Source organism: Trachemys scripta, chromosome 1 (genome assembly GCF_013100865.1).
Source record: "Trachemys scripta elegans isolate TJP31775 chromosome 1, CAS_Tse_1.0, whole genome shotgun sequence".
NCBI lineage: Eukaryota > Metazoa > Chordata > Testudines > Emydidae > Trachemys > Trachemys scripta.
The window spans coordinates 15,972,667-15,994,903 of record NC_048298.1 but is presented as its reverse complement, the minus strand read 5'-3'; the positions used below and the strand labels follow the sequence as shown (position 1 = coordinate 15,994,903).

The 22,237-nt window shown below is 43.8% G+C and overlaps 2 protein-coding genes across 6 annotated transcripts in view; one reads left to right on the top strand and one right to left on the bottom strand.

Annotated features, from left to right (window-relative positions):
• Window positions 1-345: 345 nt before the first annotated feature.
• On the bottom strand, window positions 346-13,164 carry MEIG1 (meiosis/spermiogenesis associated 1). Of its 3 annotated transcripts, none has more exons than XM_034765365.1 (3): window positions 13,060-13,164; window positions 4,878-5,049; window positions 346-2,339 (listed from the first exon to the last, which is right to left on the bottom strand). In XM_034765365.1, exons 2-3 carry the CDS (start codon window positions 5,013-5,015, stop codon window positions 2,211-2,213), a joined length of 267 nt encoding a protein of 88 aa, XP_034621256.1. In that variant the 5' UTR covers window positions 5,016-5,049; window positions 13,060-13,164; the 3' UTR covers window positions 346-2,210. The 3 variants fall into 3 exon arrangements, with proteins under 3 accessions (XP_034621256.1, XP_034621266.1, XP_034621247.1); XM_034765375.1 differs by lacking the exon at window positions 13,060-13,164 and adding an exon at window positions 11,895-12,034; XM_034765356.1 differs by lacking the exon at window positions 13,060-13,164 and adding an exon at window positions 9,746-10,113.
• DCLRE1C (DNA cross-link repair 1C) overlaps window positions 12,141-22,237 on the top strand; it is a 27,910-nt gene continuing 17,813 nt past the window's right edge. Inside the window, exons 1-3 of one of the 3 annotated variants that reach the window (XM_034765330.1) lie at window positions 12,141-12,317; window positions 17,460-17,511; window positions 20,192-20,276. In XM_034765330.1, the coding sequence (XP_034621221.1) occupies window positions 12,209-12,317; window positions 17,460-17,511; window positions 20,192-20,276 (246 nt within the window). In that variant the 5' untranslated portion in view covers window positions 12,141-12,208. Of the gene's footprint in view, window positions 12,318-17,459; window positions 17,512-20,191; window positions 20,277-22,237 lie in introns of those variants that run through there. The other 2 variants (XM_034765320.1, XM_034765341.1) reach the window with 2 other exon arrangements.

The window sequence follows — 22,237 nt, the reverse complement described above, 5'->3', positions numbered from 1 at the left end:
TTTTTATACATAGAAGTCATAAATCCCCACCTTCGTTTATTAAAAGTCTTTAGTTTCACAAACAAAACTAATACTGTTCATTATATATAAAAGACAAAATAGAGAATAGAAGCATACATATAATGCATTAAAAAAGGAGGGGGAAAAAACACACACATTGAAATCCATTAGAGTTCACAATTCATATAATATAGGCTTGATGTTTAGGTATAGTCAAAAAAGGGTCTACATAAAAGCAGCATTTTCTTATTCAACAGATGTGTTCTCTATATGTACTCCAAATCCAATATTCTTACTTCTCTGACAACAAGACATGCTGTGTTTTCAATGGGGAGCTCTGTTTAAAAACTGATGGCATTATATGGTCACAAAATAAGTTTTTACTCCTTTTTACTGTTGGTTGTACTGCAGAGCAATACAGTTCTAGGCATGGATTCTGTTCTGTTCACATCACCAGAGTTCTTAATTGGGCAATAATTATAGAATCTTTACTTTTTGGTGACTTGAGTGGTACTAAATAATAATGCTTATCTGTCGTGCAGATAAGGAAATTGAGGCACAGGGAAGTTAAGTCGCTCGACCACACTGAGTCTATAGCAGAGCAGGGAACAGAAGCCAAGGGTGAAATCCTAGATCAATTAAGACAATAGCACAACACATTTTAACTTCAATGGGGCCAGGATTTCACTCCAAGGTTCTTGAGTCTCAGCTCTATGCTCAATCTAATGGATCACAACTTTACCTGTAACATAACTCACTTGAGTTAGGTGATAATGTGGGAACGAGAAAGAACCCAGCCTGATTGCCAGATCCCAGGTTGAGCTTGCAGTCCATGTGGGTTTGGGAGTCCAGCTTTTGCCTTATAAACTGAGTACATTTGATATGGACTAAATTCGAGATGGACCTCACAATGCCATTTTGACAGTTATTTTTGCAGATAGAATCCAGAAGATTATATCAAAAGGATTAACAGAAGATAAGGAGCTACAGTAAATAGTACTAAAGATTGGAGTGTTATTTAATTTACATCAATTAATGTAACGCACATGTGCCAGAGTTTAATAGCTTTCATTGCACAGACACCAAACCAAGCAAAACAGCTGCAAAAGAATAAAATGGACTACTATAGACCACTGCAGTTAGAATTCTGAGGTCTGAGCACCTCACCAGCAAGTTGAGCAACCCTGGAATCTGTAGTTTCATTCATTTATGTGATCTTCAAAAGGATACAGCATTGTCAAAAATGTGATATTTTTAATCCCCTAGTACATTGCCCTTAAGTTTTCAGGGTAAAGGACAGACACCTCTGCTCCTCTATTTCTAATACCACACCACAGAGCACAAATCTCTCTCTTCTATTCAAAACTGTGGTGTTTAGGTCTGGAAAAATATTAATCCATTTACTCTTTAGCTGCTACCAATATAATCCCATCTCTTTCTGTCACTAAAACCAGAATTATAATTGACATACTTCCAGAAAGATATTAGATTTCACTTGACACCTTGCTGCCCAATATTCCCTTCACCCCACCATGTGTTTAACTCTTCATAATCCTCTTTAGTTTTTGCTGTCCAACGTCCTGTATCATTGGCTAATTTTAGCCAATTCACTAAATACTTTCTCCTTTAAATCATTAATACTTATATTAAAAAAACCCACAGACCCATGGGATACTTCACTATTTACTCCTCTTTGCTAAGAGAGAAAGTTATTTGTTATGACCGTTTCCCATCACTTAACTAGTTTTTAATCCATAGCATGGTTTTGGCCCCTACTCCCAGGTCATTCGATTTCCTTTAACAAATATTAATCCTGGGTCTGACATCAACTCCCTCATGATATTGTGGATGTCACTTAACCTTTCTGCCTCCATTTTCCCATCTGTAAACTGATGATAATAACATTTACCTGTCTCCCAAGGTTGTGGTTAGAATTAGTTAGCTACTGTCAGTAAAGTACATTAAAGATGTAATGCACTAAATAATAATTAGCACTTCTAATTATATGGACCTCATCAAAAGCTCGGTGAAAATCTGGTGCTGAACATACATTATTACTCCCCCCCAAAAAAATGTTCAGCTATATTTAAAAACAGGACAAATTAGTTCAGAAACCTTGTTTAATTCCTTACATTTTATAAACTCAAATAGATTAAAGCAACATACTTACAACAAACAAAAACAAAACAGTGTTGTTGGGATTAACAAAATTAATATGCATAAACTTTCACTTTATGGACTTCTTTGTCTTCACATTCTCTTTGCTTGTTGTAATAATAGAAAGTATTGTCCCTTCTCTGAAGTTTCTTCACAAATCCTGTTTCTGGCCAACGATCCACCTGCAAACAGAATGAAAAGAATATACGCTCATCTTCTGAACAGGCTGCCACTCAGAGGAAATATCCATGTAGAACACATCACAGGAAATGAGATATCTTTATATGGATTGTATTTTGGTGAATAAATTGGTTTGTAGCTGATTGGTGCTTTATGATTAAATCGCTTAACTCTAATAAAGATTAAAAAACATAAAACATCAGAAACTAGTTTCTAGTCAAAGTTCTGTATGGTATAAAAACACACAAACAAAAACCCAGCAACACTTCACTATGTCAGAAGAGAGTAAGAATGATCCAAAGGGCATGTGATGGAAGACATAGCACTTGAATAATCTAAAACTGGACTGGACAAAGCTGTTAGAAAATATGGTGTAGAGAACAGGAACAACCATTGTCTGGTGCAATGGAGGGTATTAGACTTAACAGGTCTTTTCCTCTCTAATGTCTATGACTCCCCTTGATTAGCCAATGGACGCCTTCCTTTTACAGTATAAACAAGAGTCAGTCATTCAAAAATCCGAATGGCTGAAAGATTCCACTTGTTATGGAAGAATTATGTACAAGTAAAAGTTTCTTTGGCACCTTTCTAACCATGAAAAATAGACACATCATTAGTTTCATCATTATTTTCAAAGAAACAAATGAGCCATATGTAAAATCAGGAAAATTAGTGTCAATCGACCCAATCCTGCAAGGTGCCGAGCACCATCATCCATAGCTTTCAATTCAGTACTTCACAAGATATTTATTACATCGTAAAAAGTGCAGACATTCAATCCTTTTAATTAATAAGCTTTTGGAAGCTCCCATGGTGTTAGGTAAACACCTGCAGCATGAACAGCAGGAGTGTTTCCTATTGTCTTGAATCCCAAATATTAATTTCTCACTTCTGATTAGCAGGTATGGATATCAAACCAGATTGTATTTGAATTATAGCTCATAAATGGTAGTTTTATTACTCAGCCTAGTACTTCAATGTACAGATCTGCTGGCTGCTTGGGTTATTTCTCTAAAGGGAAGTACCATATAATATTCCTTGTATCTCCGCTCTTAGATCTTGTTGCCTCCATAATATAGCAAAAATGAGCCATATTTCAAAATGTGATCAGTTACAATATAGCTCATGCTAATTCCACGGAAATTTGATATAAACAAAACTCCACATAGTTTTTAAGTTGGAAATTATTTTGTTGGGAGTGTCCCTCTGCCAATGGAATCATAGTTTGCTTTGTGCCTTGTACTCTGTAGCAGTCTTGACTTTTATCTTATACAATTGATTAACTAGAGGGATCCTACCATTCTCATTAAAAGATCTACCTAGACTGCTGTGTAAGCACTTATACTACACTCTTCACCACAGTTTCTGAGCCCAATACAAAAGAACTGCATGTTCCTTTACACCTCTATTTTCAGTAGGTTATAATTCAGCCATGAATTTTTAAAAAATTCAGTTCAGCAGTAACTTTTCAAAGATCACTTTGCATAGTTACAATAATTTATGTAGGTAAAAGAAGCAGTAGCTCACCAATTTCAAAGGCTTGAATGTGCATATACTGATTTAAAACATGAAATGTGGTGAGAGACTGGACACCAATATAGTTGAATCTGTTTCTGGTATTTTGAAAATACTTCGAACAGTTGATTTTTAAATAATGGAAGGTGGTAACAAGACATCAGTAGCACCAAAAGTTTTCTTTAATGCAAACTGTATATTTCAAAATAATTACATAGTACATCTGAATAGATTTTTAAAGGGGATTTTGAGGAACTGAATGATTTAGGAGATTAATAATGAAATATAGAGCCTATCACCTATAGGTTTGCTAGTTTGAATCCAGAGTAGCTTCGTAGCTGTCTGACATCAGGTGACTAACCAGTAGCTTAGGACATATGCAACGACATTTTCAATGGGTACAAGATAGAGTTCTTGATGGTCTCAGTAGAGAACTGTCTGCATTACAACCACCTCCACCATACCTGGCATCAACTTTCTCGACTGTTGACATTTTCAGCAGAGAAACCAAGTACTGCATGTACAAGGAGTTTGATCCAACTCCTACACAATTTAATTGTAAACCTGCCACTAATTTCAAGAATGCTGGATTGAGCTCATGGATATTGAACAACCTTCTCATCCTTAAAAAGGGGGCATACCACATTAGGGGGTGTACCCATTGGCAGAGTAGTGGGTGGAAGCTGCCCGTGAGCTGCCCATGCCATATCTTTCACCAGCATTAAATTCTTTTTTTAATGAAAAAAATCTTCATTATGTAATAAAAGCTCTGAAATGTTTACATATGTAACTGATGAAGAGGCAGCACACTGCAGGCTTGCTAGAGTTTCAGTGTCAAGTAAAATAAATGTATTTGAAAATCAGTTATTCTGCACTTCTAAAACTGCCTAAAGAACTAAAATTGAATTTGATTAAAAACAAAAGCAAATGAAAGGAAATATACGGTGTGCCTCCATTTTTACTTCACTATTTAATAGGGAATAGAGAATTAAAATGCATAGCCTCTGCACAGTTATAAATCTTACCATATCAACTTGCTTCACTTGTTTATATTCAATTTCATCCCTGTATCCAGCTTGCTGAAATCTGTATAGATTCTCTATCTCATCTGACCATTTTTTGGCACGACTTATAGATTTTGGTTTGATGTCAGCGCTAGCCATGGCTCCAGGAACTCCACCAGATATTTTGCTGAAACTAGGTTTTAAAAATGATACATATAAAAACTGGAGCAAGCCATATTGTTGACATTCTACATAAAATGGGTAGAACAAAATTGGTAAACATAGTAAACAAGTTATAGTTAGTCAAAAATACAAAAAACAAACAAAACAAAAAAAACCCACCTCAAAACCCCAAAGTAAAAACTAACATGTTAAAAATGTCCAGAATCACACTGAATACATGATGTTCTCTGGAGTAAATCCATATCACCTGTATTTCAGTTTCCAGATGTGTAAACTATTATAATGCCATTTTCCAGGGTATGCTCAAATTACTGATGACAGTGCTCTTTGGAATTCACATGGCTGAACTGATCCCAGAGCTAACTCCACTGAAGTCAACAGAGCTGCTCAAGTGATGAATTTGACCTAAGTTTCCAAATCTAGACCAATTTCAATATGTAACAGGAACCAGTTTTCTCTTCTAGTTCACCTCTTATTTCACTGTATTAATTTTTTGAGTATAGCTTTGTGACACTGAGCCAGAAAGAGTTAAGCGACTAGCAGGCTAAATGACCCAAATTCAACCTTTAAAGACATATTAGAAAAGTATATAAATGGTAATTAAGGCCATTCCTTATAAATAGCTAACAAAGGCATGATAGAGCTTTGAAATGTAGACTTGCATCGTTAGAGAATTAGAAGAAGATACTGCTCATATTTGTCTGTTTACCTATAGCTTGTTAGATGTTAACAATGTAACCAGAAGGTTCCTGTCTGTTACTATATTTTATTGATTCAAAGATCAATGATTCAGAGGGAATATTAACATTTAGATGAAACTTGAGTGTAATAATAACATTGTCAATATTTCTCTTTGAGGTTTGTAGTAAACTGTATGTCTTAATGGATAATTACCTTATGCTGATGAATGTAACTAATTACCTGTGTATACATAGGAAACAGGAGTTTTTACTTCAGAACCACAATGCTTCACCCAAGGAATACCTGCTGTTAAGAGGCTATCAATAACCTGCCAGAGATCTATAAAAGAACTCTAAGGCCCTGATCCTGTTATTTCAGATCTGCTTAAGCTTGGTTCGGGGAAGCTTGAGTCGCAAGACGGAGGTCTCCAGCTCTAGTCTGGATTACCCTGCTAATTCTCATGGAAGAATTTGAACAAACTCTATATATGAACTGCTATTTGGACTATAACCTGATGAACTGATTCTGAAAAGAACTTTTTGCAACTCAGCAGCTCATCATCTCTACTATGAAACTGACCTAAGAACTTTATTCATATCTGTATGTATAATGATCTTGTAACCACAATACTCTCTCTCTTTTCTTTTAAAAAAAAATCTTTTAGTTGATAAGAATTGGCTGTAAGCGTGTATTTGGGTAAGATCTGAAATATTCATTGACCTGATGGGTAATGTGTCCGATACCTTGGGATTAGTAGAACTTATATATATATATATATATATATATATATATATATATATATATATAGAACAAGATTTTCAGTACTCCTCCTCATATTTGACTTGGCTGTCTGGGTGGGAGTCCAAGTCTGGATTGCTTTAAGGAAACTGTATTTCTGGCTTCTAGGTAACCAGTAAGGTATTGTAGAAGATGTTTTGTTGCTGGCTTGGTGAATCTAATTATTAGAATAACAACCAGTTTTGGTTATCATCTGCCCCATTCTTTGTAGTTTGCCCTGATTGAGTAATCTCAGTATGGCCCCACCATGCACCAACGGTCACAATCTTATTCTGCTAATAAAGAGCACTTTTCATTTACACAGGAAGAAAAATACGTTAGATGCTACAACATCTGATGGATTTCATTGGTCAATGGGCCAAATTCTTCTCACAGTAACTTAGTGTCACCAAGCTGCAGCTGCATAATTAGGAAGACTTTGCTGTATTTCCAAGAATCTAAGTCTTCATTTAAGAAAGTTTCTAAACTTGATGCTGATGAGGATAAAAATCCTGTTGGGTCATGTGCTCCCATGGCTTATAGGCTGAAAAGAATAGCAATTGACTACAAAACCTTCCTCAAAATCCTACACACAACTGAAACCCCTTATTCAGTATGTGGTTCAATTCAGAAGTCAGTCCCCTCAAACAACTACAGATGAGACAATAGGAGTTATTGCTTGCATGGCAGCAGTTATTTGGGAGTGGCTGAAATCTGCATTTGCATCTGGCATAAATACTTACAGTATTTGCAGAGAAAGACAAACAAGGAAACATCAGCAAACAAGGAAAAGGGGCATTATTTCAGTTTGCATGGGGTTTAGTGAAGATCTGTACATAAGTATACAGATATCCTAGCCCTTTTCTAAAGATGCTGCCATATATGTGGTAGTTCAGCACTCCACAATTATTAGCTCTCTTTAAATGCCAATTGTCATAATTACAAAGAGTTTTTTCTCCTCGCACTATGGGATGCAACAATACAAATTAACCTGCTCAGCTGAGTCTTGGAGCAATTTCTCCTTATTGCACTTTTTTACTAAGGGAAACATGACCCAGTGTGAATTAATAAGCACTTTGGAATCCTTATGGAAGAAAGATGTCTAAATTGTAAGCTATAATATAGAACTGTTATACTGCTGACCAACTGAGCCTGCAGACAGACCTACTGAAGCACTGCTAGCAAATGAAGTATAGGATTGGATCTTAATGAGGTATTAACACTAAAGATCTATTATGACCACTTACATGTCACTAGGATTAACCATTTCTCTGCGGAATGATATACCAGGCTCTTCTAGCAAATGCACTTGTCCAATGCAATGGACATACATGGCACATTCTAACTATCTATTAATTCAAGAAGACTTTCCATAAAAGCTCCTGTGAAAACACAGGCAAAACATACACATAAAGACCCAGACAATAGAAGTTTGGAGCCTAAATACCTTTGAGGCTCTGGGCCAAAGTGCCAAGTCAGTGCATGCAAGTAAAAAACAAATATTACAATTTTCAAGCTGGTTTGTCAAACCTTTTATCTAAGTTTAATAGGTAAATCACTTATACTGATGTGCAGTTGAGACAGCCCAGAGTGATCAGTCAAAAAGCTCAATTTGCCAGCAGACACCACAGGGTTACCATTCGTATCACTCTTCTAATTTAGGGGGAAATTGTGCAATTTCACATCCCACTATGTGGTACTGGGAAATACTCTACAGTGATTGCCATTACAGAGACATCAATGAATAAATTCTGTAAGTGGTGGAATCCTGTATCTTCTTGGGTTAAGTATAGTAGTCGAACACAAACATCCTAGAATAGATGCGTGCACAACTTGAAGCAGATTACTACTCCTGATTTCCTGTGTTTTAAAAATGTTCTGCCGGTTCCCACTTTCACCAAGTCTGTTATGTAACCACACCTCTCACCCTAATTTCCCCCCCTGCTCTCCCACATATTTCCTTAAAATTCAGAAAGGAAAAGAAAAGGGCAAGTCTACTGTGGCACAAATCTGTGCCTAAAGGTCAGCACAGTTTGGAAACCAGCCTACCTTTCCTCTGAACCTTGTAAGTTTGTCTTATGTTTGAACATATTTATGGCAGCAATACCCAAAGTAGGAGTCAGGCAGTAATGAGTAGAAGTACCAGCAGACAGGTCAGACCATTTCAATTCAGTGGGGCTCTACTGGCAAAGGAGTTGCCAAGGGGTGAGAGAGAGACAAGATATAATCTACCCAGGATAGGACCCCACATTGTGTTTGACTCAGTTATTAATTATATGAATTCTGGTAGTGCCTAAAGGTCCCAAATAGGGTTGAAGCTCTATTGTACTGGTCACTGTACACACAGAGAAGATGATGGCTATTAGCCAAGATGGTCAGACATACAACCCCATGCTCAGGGTGACCTTACACCTGTAACTGCCAGAAGGGGAAGGTAGGGGTGGATCTCCCCAAAATTGCCCTGTTTGGTACACTTCCCCTGAAGCTCTGGTACTGGCCACTGTCGGAGACAGGACAATGGGCTAGATGGGCCTTATTGGTCTGACCCACTAAGGCGGTTCTCATAAGCCCTGCCCTGAAGAGCTTACAGTCTAAAAGACAAGATGGACAAAGAGATATAAACAAACAACAACAAAAATACAAGGCAACAAAAATACAGTGCAATTCTTTCTCGTCCCCTCCCCCTTCATAACAACCAAACAACCCCTGTCCCTGCCAACCCTCCCAGCCTTGCCAACCCCAAACATGCAGAATCCATGAGTCAGGCCCCACCAAAATCATGAGAGTTGCTTAAAAATCCGAAGATTTTAAAGAATTCGAATGGTTTTCTTATCATTTGCCTTCTGCAGCCTGAGCTGCGAGGAGGGACACATGGGTCATGTTTTTAAGCTTTTCTTGGAAACCACCAGCCCCCAAAATTATATTTTTTAAATGAAAGACGAGACTCTCCCCTAAACCCATAAACACAGGAGCGGAAGCTTTAAGGAAAAATCTCCCCTTAATCCCAGGCCTCCAGGAGCTGTGGCTTTAAAGAACCCCCCCCCGTCACAGGACTCCGGGAGCTGTGGCTTTAAGGAACCCCCCCCCTCACAGGACTCCGGGAGCCGGGGCTTTTTAAAGGCACCCCAAGGCCACGCTGCTCCCCTGAGCCGGGAGGGGGCGTTCAGCAGCACCCTGCTCCCCTTCCGGGGCTGGGCGGGCTCCGCCTGCGGCGAGGGTCGGGACGGGGGCGCCGCGCGGCCACTCACCAACGGTCTCGCCGGGTCGCTCCCGCCCTCGGGACAGGCGCCGCCTCTTCGGGTCGTTCGGCGGCGGTTGTGCGGGTGCCTAGCAACCGCCGGCGCTCGAGCCAGGCCGAGAGAAGCCTTCCCGGGGACCCTGGGCCAACCGGCAGCGAACCCCGGGAGCGGGAGCGGGGCCAGTACTACGAGCTGCGCGCGCGCGGCCGGGCAGCGCAGCACTTTGGAAGAGGAATAAGGACTGTAACGGGTGCAGCTCGGTATGTGCTGTCAGACCCGTGTGATATTACACAGCTCAGGCGGCTGGGGACCGTCCTCCGCGAGCTCCCACTGCAAGCAGCCGGAGCTGAAATGGGAAGATCAGGCTTCTGCATAGAGCTTGCAGGTGTGCATCCCAGAGCACTGTAGTTAGGGTGACCAGACAGCAAGTGTGAAAAATCGGGACGGGGGGTGGGGGGTAATAGGAGCCTATATAGGAAAGAAACCCAAAAATCGGGACTGTCCCTATAAAATCGGGACATCTGGTCACCCTAACTGTAGTAAATGTACCCCTGTAAAGGAAGCAAGTGTTACTGGCCTTTTCAGCGGCGGAGCCGGAGGAAGAGAGATTATAACCAACATTTTCAAAAAGAGCAAAGAGTCCTGTGGCACCTTATAGACTAACAGACGTATTGGAGCATGAGCTTTCGTGGGTAATACCCACTTCTTTGGATGCATGTTTCCAAAGAAGTGGGTATTCACCCACGAAAGCTCATGCTCCAATATGTCTGTTAGTCTATAAGGTGCCACAGGACTCTTTGCTGCTTTTACAGAGCCAGACTAACACGGCTACCAGGGCCGGCTTTAGGCCAATTCCACCAATTCCCCCGAATCGGGCCCCGAGCCTAAGAGGGCCCCCTGCCCAGTGGCAGGGCTGCCCAGAGTGGGGGACAAGTGGCAGAGAATCTCTTCCTTGGCTAGAGGCACCTTTTTAATTTTTACTTACCCGGCGGTGCTCCGGGTCTTTGGCGGCACTTTGGCGGCGGGTCCTTCAGTGCCGCCGAAGACCCGGAGCGAGTGAAGGACCAGCCGCCAAAGACAAGGAGCGTGGCCCGGTGAGTACAAGCCCCGTGTGTGGGGGGTGGTTTTTTTTTGTTTTTTTTTTTGTCGTCATCCCTCCCGGGGCCCCGTCGAAACTGTTCGAATTGGGCCCCGCACTTCCTAAAGCCGGCCCTGACGGCTACCCCTTCGATTTTCAAAAGGGGCAGCTCCGTTTTGAAGTGTTGCGTTGCAGATATTTAGGTCTTCAATTGGGCAGGTCATTTTTGAAAATGGGAGTAAGTGACCAAAGTTACACAATGAGCCAAAGGTAGAGTTGGGAAAAGAATCCATGTTGTCTGACTTCCTGTCCCCTACGTTAATCCCCCACTAACGGATATAAAATTAGATATATCACCCTGGTGATAACATCAGTCAGTGTAAATAGCTAACAGATTAGTGCTTGGCAATAATTACATTTCCCCCCCCCACTCTGAACAGGGCACTGAACCTGCTGTGAAAAGAGACAAAAGTCCAGATCCTCAAAGGTATTTAGGAGCCTAACTCATAGGAGTTGGTCTGGGCCAAAGTACTAAAAACAATGCACAGCACTTTTGAGAATTCAATAGTTTGCTCCTCACCCACAAAATAAACGAATGTCATAATAACAAATACTAATGGACATTGTTGGAGCAAAACAATTACTAATATAACTTACTTATATTTCACAATTACTGAATTAATTATAACTACTCACAACCAATTTACTAATGGACTAATTATAATTATTCATGATAGGTATTTACAAAGCAACAAACACCGCACTAAGGCAGGGAATGAATTCCTAATGCAGTAATTATCCATACTCAATATTATCCAGTTACCAAGAGTCATTGTTAATGATGTAAAGTATCAGAGGGGTAGCTGTGTTAGTCTGTATCCACAAAAACAACGAGTCCAGTGGCACCTTAACGACTAACAGGTTTATTTGGGCATAAGCTTTCATGCATTAAAAAAACAATGGGTTTTTTTACCCACGAAAGCTTATGCCCAAATAAATCTGTTAGTTTTTAAAATGCCACCGGACTCCTTGTTGTTTTTATTAATGATGTAGATGCTAATGGTATCAGTTACTAATTACCGAAATTTCTTATTGATAAATCATTGCGCTCAGGAGTGAGCAGGCTGGAGTACACGGGCACGCCCTTCTCCCCATGCTGCAGGGCCCTTTAGTCCTCGGGTTCACACGGACAGAGCAGTAGCTCCAAACCTCACGGCAAGAGCCGGAGTAGAAAAGTCGTTTCTGTTACTGGCCCTTTAAGAAAAGGCCCCGCCCCGGCCCTTTCCTCGTAGGCGGACGGGTTGCAAAGGCAGCTCTGTGATTGGTTTGGGCCGCAGCCAATGGGGGCAGGCGGGGATGGTGGACGGATGGAGGCCGAGAAGTAGGGCTGCGCCATGAGCAGCTTCGGAGGCCGGATGCGGGAGTATCCGTGGCTGTCCATAGACCGCTTCGACCGGGAGAACCTGCGGGCCCGGGCCTACTTCCTGTCCCACTGCCACAAGGGTGAGGCGCGAGAGGTCCCGCCGGTGTATCACCGGCCCCGCGCGCCAGCCGCTTCGCTGGTGCTGCGCATCGCCCCCCTCCGCTTCCCTCCCGCGCGCGCCGCCCGCCGCCCTCCTGGGGAGACCCTGCCGCCGGCCTGGCGCCCGCCGCCCCCTCCTGGGGAGACCCTCCCGCCCGCCCGGCGCCCCCCGCTGCCCTCCCCCGCTCCGCGCGGTTGCTGTCCTCCCCGTAGGGTGACCAGATAGTAAGTGTGAAAAATCGGGACGGGGTGGGGGGTAATGGGCACCTATATAAGAAAAGCCCCAAATTTCGGGACTGTCCCTATAAAATCGGGACATCTGGTCACCCTACCTCCTGGAGACCCTGTCATCCTCTCCTCCCCCGGCTCTGAGCTGCAGCTTTTCCCTTCTGCTCCGCCTCCCATCCCGGAATCGTTCCTCACCCCCCTCCACTTCCCCCTCTTCAGTTCAGAGCTGTTGATCCTCACACCCCAAAAATCCCTTCCCTGTGTGGGGCTGCTTGCCACCCTTCCTCCTCCCCCTTGGCCTCCCTGTGTGGGGCTGTTGGGCCCCGCCAGGGCCGTCCGTAGGATTTATGGGGTGCTACGCAGTATTATTAAATTGGTGCCCTAATGCTCCACTGAAGGTGGTCCCCAGCCAGCCCCACTGACCCCAGTGTGTCGCAGGGGCATAACCCCTGCCCGTGGACCCCCCCAGAACCCTCTGCCCCATTACTAACCCACATTGAGCTTCCTACGCAGGCAGTGGCTCAAGGCAGGCTTCCTGCTGTCACGTGAGAGCTGCATCTTGCCAGAGCCCACAGCCCTCCTGCAGCCCCTAGTCACTCCTGGCTCACCACTAGCATTTTGACAGGAAGTACCAAGCAGTAATAACAACAATAATACAAGTGTATGTGTGTGTGTGTGTGCACATGACAGAATTTGTGTTGGGGAGTGTGAGAATTTATGTGAGAGACAGTCTGTACTGGAAGGAGTCTGGTGGCACCTTAAAGACTAACAGATTTATTTGGGCATAAGCATCACATTTGCTATGGGTACCCGCATGGCCCCACAGTATGCCAACATTTTTATGGCTGACTTAGAACAACGCTTCCTCAGCTCTCGTCCCCTAGTGCCCCTCCTCTACTTGCGCTACATTGATGACATCTTCATCATATGGACCCACGGAAAGGAGGCCCTTGAAGAATTCCATCTGGACTTCAACAATTTCCACCTCACCATCAACCTCAGCCTGGACCAGTCCACACAAGAGATCCACTTCCTGGACACTACAGTACAAATAAGTGATGGTTACATAAACACCACCCTATACCGGAAACCTACTGACCGCTATACGTACCTACATGCCTCCAGCTTCCATCCAAGACACATCACACGATCCATTGTCTACAGCCAAGCCCTAAGATACAACCGAATTTGCTCCAACCCCTCAGACAGAGACAAACACCTACAAGATCTTTATCAAGCATTCGTAAAACTACAATACCCACCTGGGCAAGTGAGGAAACAGATTGACAGAGCAAGACGGGTACCCAGAAATCACCTACTACAGGACAGGCCCAACAAGGACAATAACAGAACACCACTGGCCATCACATACAGCCCCCAGCTAAAACCTCTCCAGCGCATTATCCACAATCTACAACCTATCCTGGAAAATGATCCCTCACTCTCACAGACCTTGGGAGGCAGGCCAGTCCTTGCTTACAGACAACCCCCCAACCTGAAGCAAATACTCACCAGCAACTACACACCACACCACAGAAACACCAACCCAGGAACCTATCCCTGTAGCAAACCTCGTTGCCTACTCTGTCCCCATATCTACTCTGGCAACAGCATCAGAGGACCCAACCACATCAGCCACACCATCAGGGGCTCATTCACCTGCACATCCACTAATGTCATATGTGCCAGCAATGCCCCTCTGCCATGTACATTGGCCAGACCGGACAGTCTCTCCGCAAAAGAATAAATGGACACAAATTGGATATCAGGAATGGTAACATACACAAGCCAGTAAATGAACACTTCAATCTCCCTGGTCATTCTATTACAGATTTAAAAGTCACTGTCATTGAACAAAAAAACTTCAGAAACAGACTTCAAAGAGAAACAGCAGAACTAAAATTCATTTGCAAATTCAACACCATTAATCTGGGTTTGAATAGGGATTGGGAGTGGCTGGCTCACTACAGAAGCAGCTTTTCCTCTCCTGGAATTGACACCTCCTCATCTATTATTGGGAGTGGACTACATCCACCCTGATTGAATTGGCTCTGTCAACACTGGTTCTCCACTTGTGAAGTAACTCCCTGCTCTCCATGTGTCAGTATATAATGCCTGCATCTGTAGCTTTCACTCTATGCATCCGAAGAAGTGAGGTTTTTACTCACGAAAGCTTATGCCCAAATAAATCTGTTAGTCTTTAAGGTGCCACCAGACTCCTTGTTGTTTTTGTAGATACAGACTAACACGGCTACCCCCTGATACTAGTCTGAACTGGGGGACTGTGACTTGTGAGAGGCAAAGTGTATGTGGGTGTGAGAGCCAGTCTGTGTGAGAGAGACAGTGTGTAATTGTTAGGGAAGTGTGAGAGACCGTGAGCACACTGTCACTTTAAGTCTCCCCTCCCCCCCCCCCCTGCCCTGGCTTCTCTCCCCCCTCCCCCCACGTGGAAGTTTTGGTTTTCCTGTCCTGGCCCCTGCCAGAGACTGAGTGCGCAGGCAGGCAGGGTCTCGGGCAGCAGTGGGCCAGGCCACTGCACCGCTCTGGGGGCTGGGGCCCTCAGCCATCTAAGCAAGTGAGGGAGGGGTTGAGGGAGCCCACAGGCCCAGCATGGGGAAGGGGCTGGAGATGAGAGGAGTCCAGCTGTGGCCAACGAGGGGAATGGTGCCCCAGATTTTTGGGTGCCCTACGCAGCTTCGTATGCCTAACAACGGCTCTGGTCCCCGCCCCGTTCCTCCACTTTCCCATGACCTCTGTGTGTGGAGCTGTACCACTTTGATCCAAAGTTTGCCCCAAGTTCTCCCTACCTCAGAGCTGTGCTGCAGCCCCCCTTTCCCATCATGTCCTTTCTGGGCATGTTACGCTGCGCACCACCCCAGCTAAACTAGTTTGAAGGGTGTGTTATTGATAACCAAGTGATACAGCTAATACAAAGGTAGAGGTAAAATGTAACCATGTGTATCAGGAATGGAAAATTGAAAATCAGTTTCCCTTTAGAATGCAGCAGGACATAGTGCTACGGTTTTATTTTTTTAAAGAAACAATCATACTTTTTTTCATGCCATGCACGAGAGCAATGTGTCATTGTATCTAAGAGGACATTCAGGCTGAATGCTGTATCGTAACCAGAGATTTTCTGCACCTAATTGGAGAGTCACTCTTTTTTTGATTTTTAATTTCAAGGGGTGGAAATGTCTCTCCTTCCTTTGTGTAGCACAAACTCCAGTAATGATGTACACTACATACTCCTGAGGGCATTCTGTGCCAAAAAACAAACAAAAATTCTGCACACAATATTTTAAATTCTCCAAAATTCTTCACGTTTCATTTGTCAAATAAATGAAAAGGCTTTAGCATAGCAATGGGGAGCACAGGCCACTGGCTGCACAAAGGTGGGAGATCACCCTGCAGCCTCCCCGTCCCCAGGACACGGATTCAGCGGTGAGGCTGCACCCAACCGTGACACAGCACAAGGCCTGGGCCTGCCCCAGAAACACCCTGGGGCGCTGCCTCTCTGCGCTAGGCGCACCAGGTGTGGGGCAGGCAGACTCAACCAGGCAGGATCCAAGTGTGGAGGGGCTCAATGTGGGGTGATCCAGGTGTGGGGTGAGAGGATTCTGTGTGGGATAGTCTGGGTGCAGGCAGCTCAGTGGGGGGTATAGGTAGGAACCTGGATGTACAGAGGCTCGTTGCGGGGGTTCCAGGTGCAGGGGCAATGGGATTCTGCAGGGGCTTCTAGGTGAAGGTGGTTGGGGCTCAGCAGAGGGGTCTGGGTGTGTGGGTCTAAGCGGGGGGGCTGGGGCAGTGGAGCTTGATGGGGTGCAGGCCTGGGTGCAGCTAGTTGGGGATGAGTAGCATGGGAGTCTGGATGTGAGGGCACAGGATGGTGTAGGGGGTGGGGCATCAGGGTGGGGATTTGAGTGCAGGGAGCGCAGTGGGTGTTGGTCTGGGTGCAGGGGTGGGGGTCTGGAGGCAGGGAGTTTGGGTGAAGGGGGTTTCCAGATCCAAGGGTTGAGGTTCACTGGGGTGGGGTTTGGGTATGGAGAACTAGGGGAGTTTTGGATGTACTGGGTGAGGCTTGGCAGGGGTGTCTGGTTATGGGAGGTCCAGATGCATGTGGGTTGGGTGGATGGGGGAGCAGCTCCCCATACAGTGAACCCTCCCCCCACAGCTGAGGAGTGATGGGGGCAGGAAGTAGGGGACGATTCTGAGCTTCCTGCAGCTGGGTGAGGTTTCTGGGAGTGTGTCTGACACAGCCTCAGCCACTTCTTGCAGGGAAAAGGAAGTCCTGTCCTCTCCTGCCTCCAGCCCAGCTGGGACTAGCAGCTGATCCTGGCTCAAGGTAGGAGCCACTGGCTAGGGTGTCTCCAGCCCCACGGTGACTTACCTGTCCGCCGGCTGCTCTGGGTGCCTGAAACGATGTATTTGCATGACTGCTCTTACAGCTTCCCTGTCAGAAAGTCATTTTTCTGTGGGTAAGCAAACAAATCTGCGGGGGCTTGAATTCTGCGCATGTGCAGTGATGCAGAATACTGATCCAGACTAGTTTTTATAAATCCATCCCCCTTATCATTGTTTCTATCTGTCATGTTTATTTTGGGGCTTCAAACTTATGTGGGACTGTTGGGGAGAATAAGCTTTTGTAGAATCATGCAAAGAACTTGCAACTGGCTCAGGGGTTTGCCTTCATGGAGCTCATTGTAGGATCAGAGCCTGAGATGGTTAGCTTTTCACAGGACAGGAATCATAGTTTCTTATTTTACTGTATAGCACTATGCTATAAATAATAAATCTACCTGTGATTTTTTTTCTATTACTCTTAAATATAAAAGCTGTGATGTATGGTAACTTTTCATAACAACTTTATTTTTTTTAACTTTATATCTTACTGTTAGATCACATGAAAGGGCTGAGAGCACCTTCCTTGAAAAGAAGACTGGAGTGCAGGTAATGGTTTTCACTCAAGTAATATCATTGGAACTTGTCCCTGAAGTGCTGGGGAAATTCAAGTCTACCCACTTCGTTTTTCTCAGAAAACTTTTCTTGAAAGTTCACTGGGACCTGGCGACAAATCCACTGCTGTGATTTTTTTTCCCCCTAGCACTTGCTCTTGCAATATGATACTTTCCCTTTGTTTCTCTGCCAAAGCCTACCCCCACCCTGCGGTACCTAAAACAGCTGTGTTCCTACTTCTCTGATCAAAGTGTGCAAAATTTCAAATACTACACATACTATGTTATAATTGGGTAGAAAAGTGTATTACATATTACAGTAGTGTCCAGAAGCTCTAGTCAGGATTGGAGGTCCCATTGTGTCATGTGCTGTGCAAACACACAGAGTAGACAATCTAATTTAAAACAAAACACAAGTAAGTATAACAATCTGAAGGAGTATGATGATGGTAACACGAATATAGGTGGTTACATAGACTACTTACGTGCTCAACTTGCTGTTTTTGCAGTTTTTTTTAAGATCTGTGAATTATATGCAATATACCAACCTGAGTTCAGATTGGCTTCCCCACAAATCATCCCATCTGAGTGCTGATTAAAATCTTATCACATCATACGTTCTGCATATGGCACATGGTACAATTTCTCGAATACTTTTATTTGAGCTCTAAAACAATCTATTGGTTTGTATTTTGTATCTCTTTCCATATAAAGGTAGGTGTATTTGCTACTGTAAGTCTCACAGTATCATATTCAGAGAGGGAAATAATTCTTAAAATGACCTCAATACTTTTTTTTATACCTAAACATGTAATCACTTCTAGGATTAGGTAAAAGTGAGTGCCGGATCCCATTTGGAATCTCCCTATTCCAGCGATATAAAGTTTCTAGCCCTGCAGGGTTGTTAGATAACAGACTTTAAAGTTGGGCCAGGAGAGGCCAGGATGGAATCTAGCTAAACTAATTTTAGCCATGACCCCACCTTTTCCACGTGGACTCAGTACATGGCAAATCTGGTTCCTCATCCTACTAGTTCAGAGTATGTCAATGCAAAGTTCTGATGGGAGTCTAGATGACATTACAGTCTGTGAAGGTGGTCCGGTATGGGAAGGGGACGGGGATTCAGATGCACCTTTTGGCTCCGGCTGGTGGTGCTGCTGCTGCAGAGGAAGTGTAGTAGTTAGGGAGGGTTGGGAGGAGGTTAGACTAGACAACAGTATATGACGTTAGTAAGTATAGATGATGTGGTGATGTTACCAGGGTCCAAAGGCTGTGAATATCCATTGCTTCTTCCTACTGGGAGTTTCTGGGGATCTGGACCTACTCCCATGGGACATCGCTATTTTGCCAGCCCACATGGCGGGGGGGAAGGAGTACGTGCAGCTTTGTACCAGTGGGATATCTGAACAGATACCCCTGTGTTCAAGAGTGGCGGCCTGGGCTGTACCTACCCCACTATTGCTGCTCTTTGGTGCTAGAAATCTGGAGCCTGCTTGGGTTGGGTATAGTTTTTCCCTGCTCCTGTGGGGAGCCACAGCAAATGTAACCACTTATTAAATTATATCTTCAAGACAATCATCTAAAAATTTCGCCTGATACTGACCACTGCAGTTACCTGCTCGTAACTTTCTTTACTGTCAACTAGATGTGGGCCAGGATCCATGCTCCAGATATGACCTTTGTATTTCTAAAATGGCAGAGCTAAACTTTGGATCTTAAATTCTCTCAAACTCAGCAGTTCAAAATCCAGATCTGAATCTGAAGGTTGGGTTGGTGCAGTTGGATTTGGCCCATTAAGGAGAGAGGAGTGAGCTGTGATCTCCGATCTAACTCCGGACCATTTGGGTTCAGATTCATGCTTACTATTGTCTCCTGTCATGTCCTCTGTTCTGTTACCAAGGCAACAAAGCAAATTTTGGCCCTTCTCACTCTATCACTTTCTCCCTCCATATAAGACCTCATCTAGACTACAGCGTTAGGTGGACGTAAGGCAGCTTACGTCAACCTAATTGTCTGTGTACACACTACAGCCTTGCTTCCACCGATGTAAGTGCCCTACTACACTGACATAACTCCACCACCATGAGTGTTATAGGGCTTATGTTGGTGTAGTTCAGGGAATGCAGTGTCCTTGTAGACATTGCCTTACTTGCATCTGTTGGCTGTCATTCTTGTCACTTTCACATCTCTTCTGGACCCTGTGAAATTGACAAAAAAGCTGGCTCCTGGCTCCCCAGCCAGGCTGCTGCCTGGTCTCCACTCCAAGCTGGGCTGCTGTCTGTGCTCCCCATGGGGAGCCCTGCTGCCCTCCTGGCTCCCCACTCTGATCTGGGCTGCTGCCCTGTCTCCCTGCTCCAATGCAGGCTGCTACCTGGGCTCTCAGCTCCCACTCCCCACCCGGAATGGGGCAGACGCACCGGGCTTCTTGGCTTTCCGCCGGGAGCCCGACTGCCCCCAGCAGGGAGCTCCACGCCTGGAGTCTGTCTGGTTGGCTGCCTTGCTCCCGGTGAGAAGTCCGGAGGTAGCAAGAACCCTACTGCTTCTACAGCTCTGTTACTCCCCTTCTAACTAGGGGAAAGGTCCAGAGGCTATGCGGAGTGGCACATGCCACTTGATTGTTCCCCCTGTTCTTTATTTTGGAAGCCTTATTGATCTACTTTCTTCTCTCTGTGCAGCTTGAAAGTTCACTTGTACTGTTCACCGGTAACCAAGGAGTTGCTGCTGACTAGCCCGAAATACAAGTTTTGGGAGAATCGCATTGTAAGTTAACTTTTTCACATTAAAGCAAGCGTCATTAATTGTTAATCAGATCAGATTCTGTACTTTTCAATATGGTGGATTTGGGGAGGAACAATCTACTCCAAAGTGTCCAAAGCAACAGTCTTTAAGTGGTGATGCTGGTGTCCAGTTCTACGATGTTCTGTGGGTTTAATTTCCACCCACCTCATCCCATCCCCTCTCAGGTTATGTCTGCACTACAAATTACTTTGGTATGACTTATATCGCTCAGGGGTGTGAATAAGCCTCTTTCCTCCCCCTGAGCGATGTAAATTACACCGACACTAAGCACCAGTGTAGACAACACTGTGTCAGCGGGAGAGCTTCCCCTGCTGACATACCTGCCTCCTCTTGCGGATGCAGGAGTTATTAAGCCAACGGCAGAGCTCTCCTGTCAGCTTAGAATGTCTTCACCAGAAGTGCTACAGTAGTGCCGCTGCACCACTGTAAATGTTGTAGTGTCGACCTAGCCTCAGTGTCTGTTGTGTGCTCTTTGGAACAGCACATTTATTTCTGTTCAGCCAGTAGTCCTATCTTTCTCGCCACAAACTTAGCAATTCTCTTGATTTCTCTTTTAGTTTCTCTTCCTCTCCTCTAAATGTGATGCTGTCCTACCTTGCCGTATTTTTGCAACTCTCTCTCCCTGCCCTCATTTATTTGTATCCCTTCTTTTACTTCTCTCTTTCTCTTGGTGTAAGGTCTCCTTTTTTGTGTGTGGGGGGGAGGGAGTCGGGGGAGGAATCTTTGAGGGAGTGCTATTTCCCTCCTGCTTTTATAATGTCTTCCTTCCAGCCTCAAAAGCTTCATATAATGATGTAAAATCACCCCAGAGCCTAATTGTCTCTATGAATTTAGCTGTAAACAGAGTGAATATAAACACTAGTTATTGAGCAAGTGTTGGATTATATAAATGTGACCTACTTGCATTTCGTCTTTTTAACACGGCATTTAGCTACAATGAACACTCATCACACTGTCTAGATGGTACTAGTCTTACTTTGTACTCATATCAACCTGTATTTTGTAAGCTCCTCAGACAGGGATCCTGTTCTTATTTGGCAAACGCTACCTTTTGTAAAGTGCTGTAAAACCTACTGTATTGTTCTTTATACCTAAAGCATTTATAAGTACTTAATATGGTATTTTACATATTTCACAGCATTGCATGAACATCAAGTTCCATTTATCTTTCTGTAACACTTGTATAGAAAGTTTTGTTTCTATTACTTTGACTTTGTGTATCTTCAGTAATCTACAAACAAAAGAACTTGGTGGCATACTAATATGATGGGTGAGGTGTAGGGTTTTTTAATTCTACAATCTACCTAGCGTTGTGGGTTTTCAAAGTATACTGTACTAGGTTCTCATTTTTGAGGGAAGTAAGGTTACAGTAGGTCATTTGAAAGTTTTAGTTTTTTTACAGATTGCGATGTTTCTATGTAATATCTGAGATTATACATGGAGGTTTCCTGTAGTGCTACATATTATCCTGATCTTCTGATTTTAAAACATACATGTAATAAGAGTTTTATAGTTGTACCTTCTAGATTTGCGTGCCTGAGTACACAAATTTAAAAAGCAGAGGAGTTGTAGATGTTGCTGCCTGTAATGGCTTGCAGTGATATAGTGAACTGTACAGCTAGAGCCCTGCGCGGATACAGAATTTGTATCTGCATCTGATCCATGATCTGCAAAAATGATCCACGTATATCCGATATGAAGCAGATATCTGCAGATTTGCCAGGCTCTCTGTACAGCCACTAAATCAGAAAGTTGAGTGGGTGTCTTGTTCATGAACTTTGTCTCATAACAAATGGTAAGCTTTCTGTTTGCATCACTGGGCTTTACAATGTAAAGTTGATTAAAACTGGGTTGGTATTCATTAGACTAGGAGAGGTGTTGAAAATGCCAGCTTCTGTCTAAATAATTTATGATTTGCGATC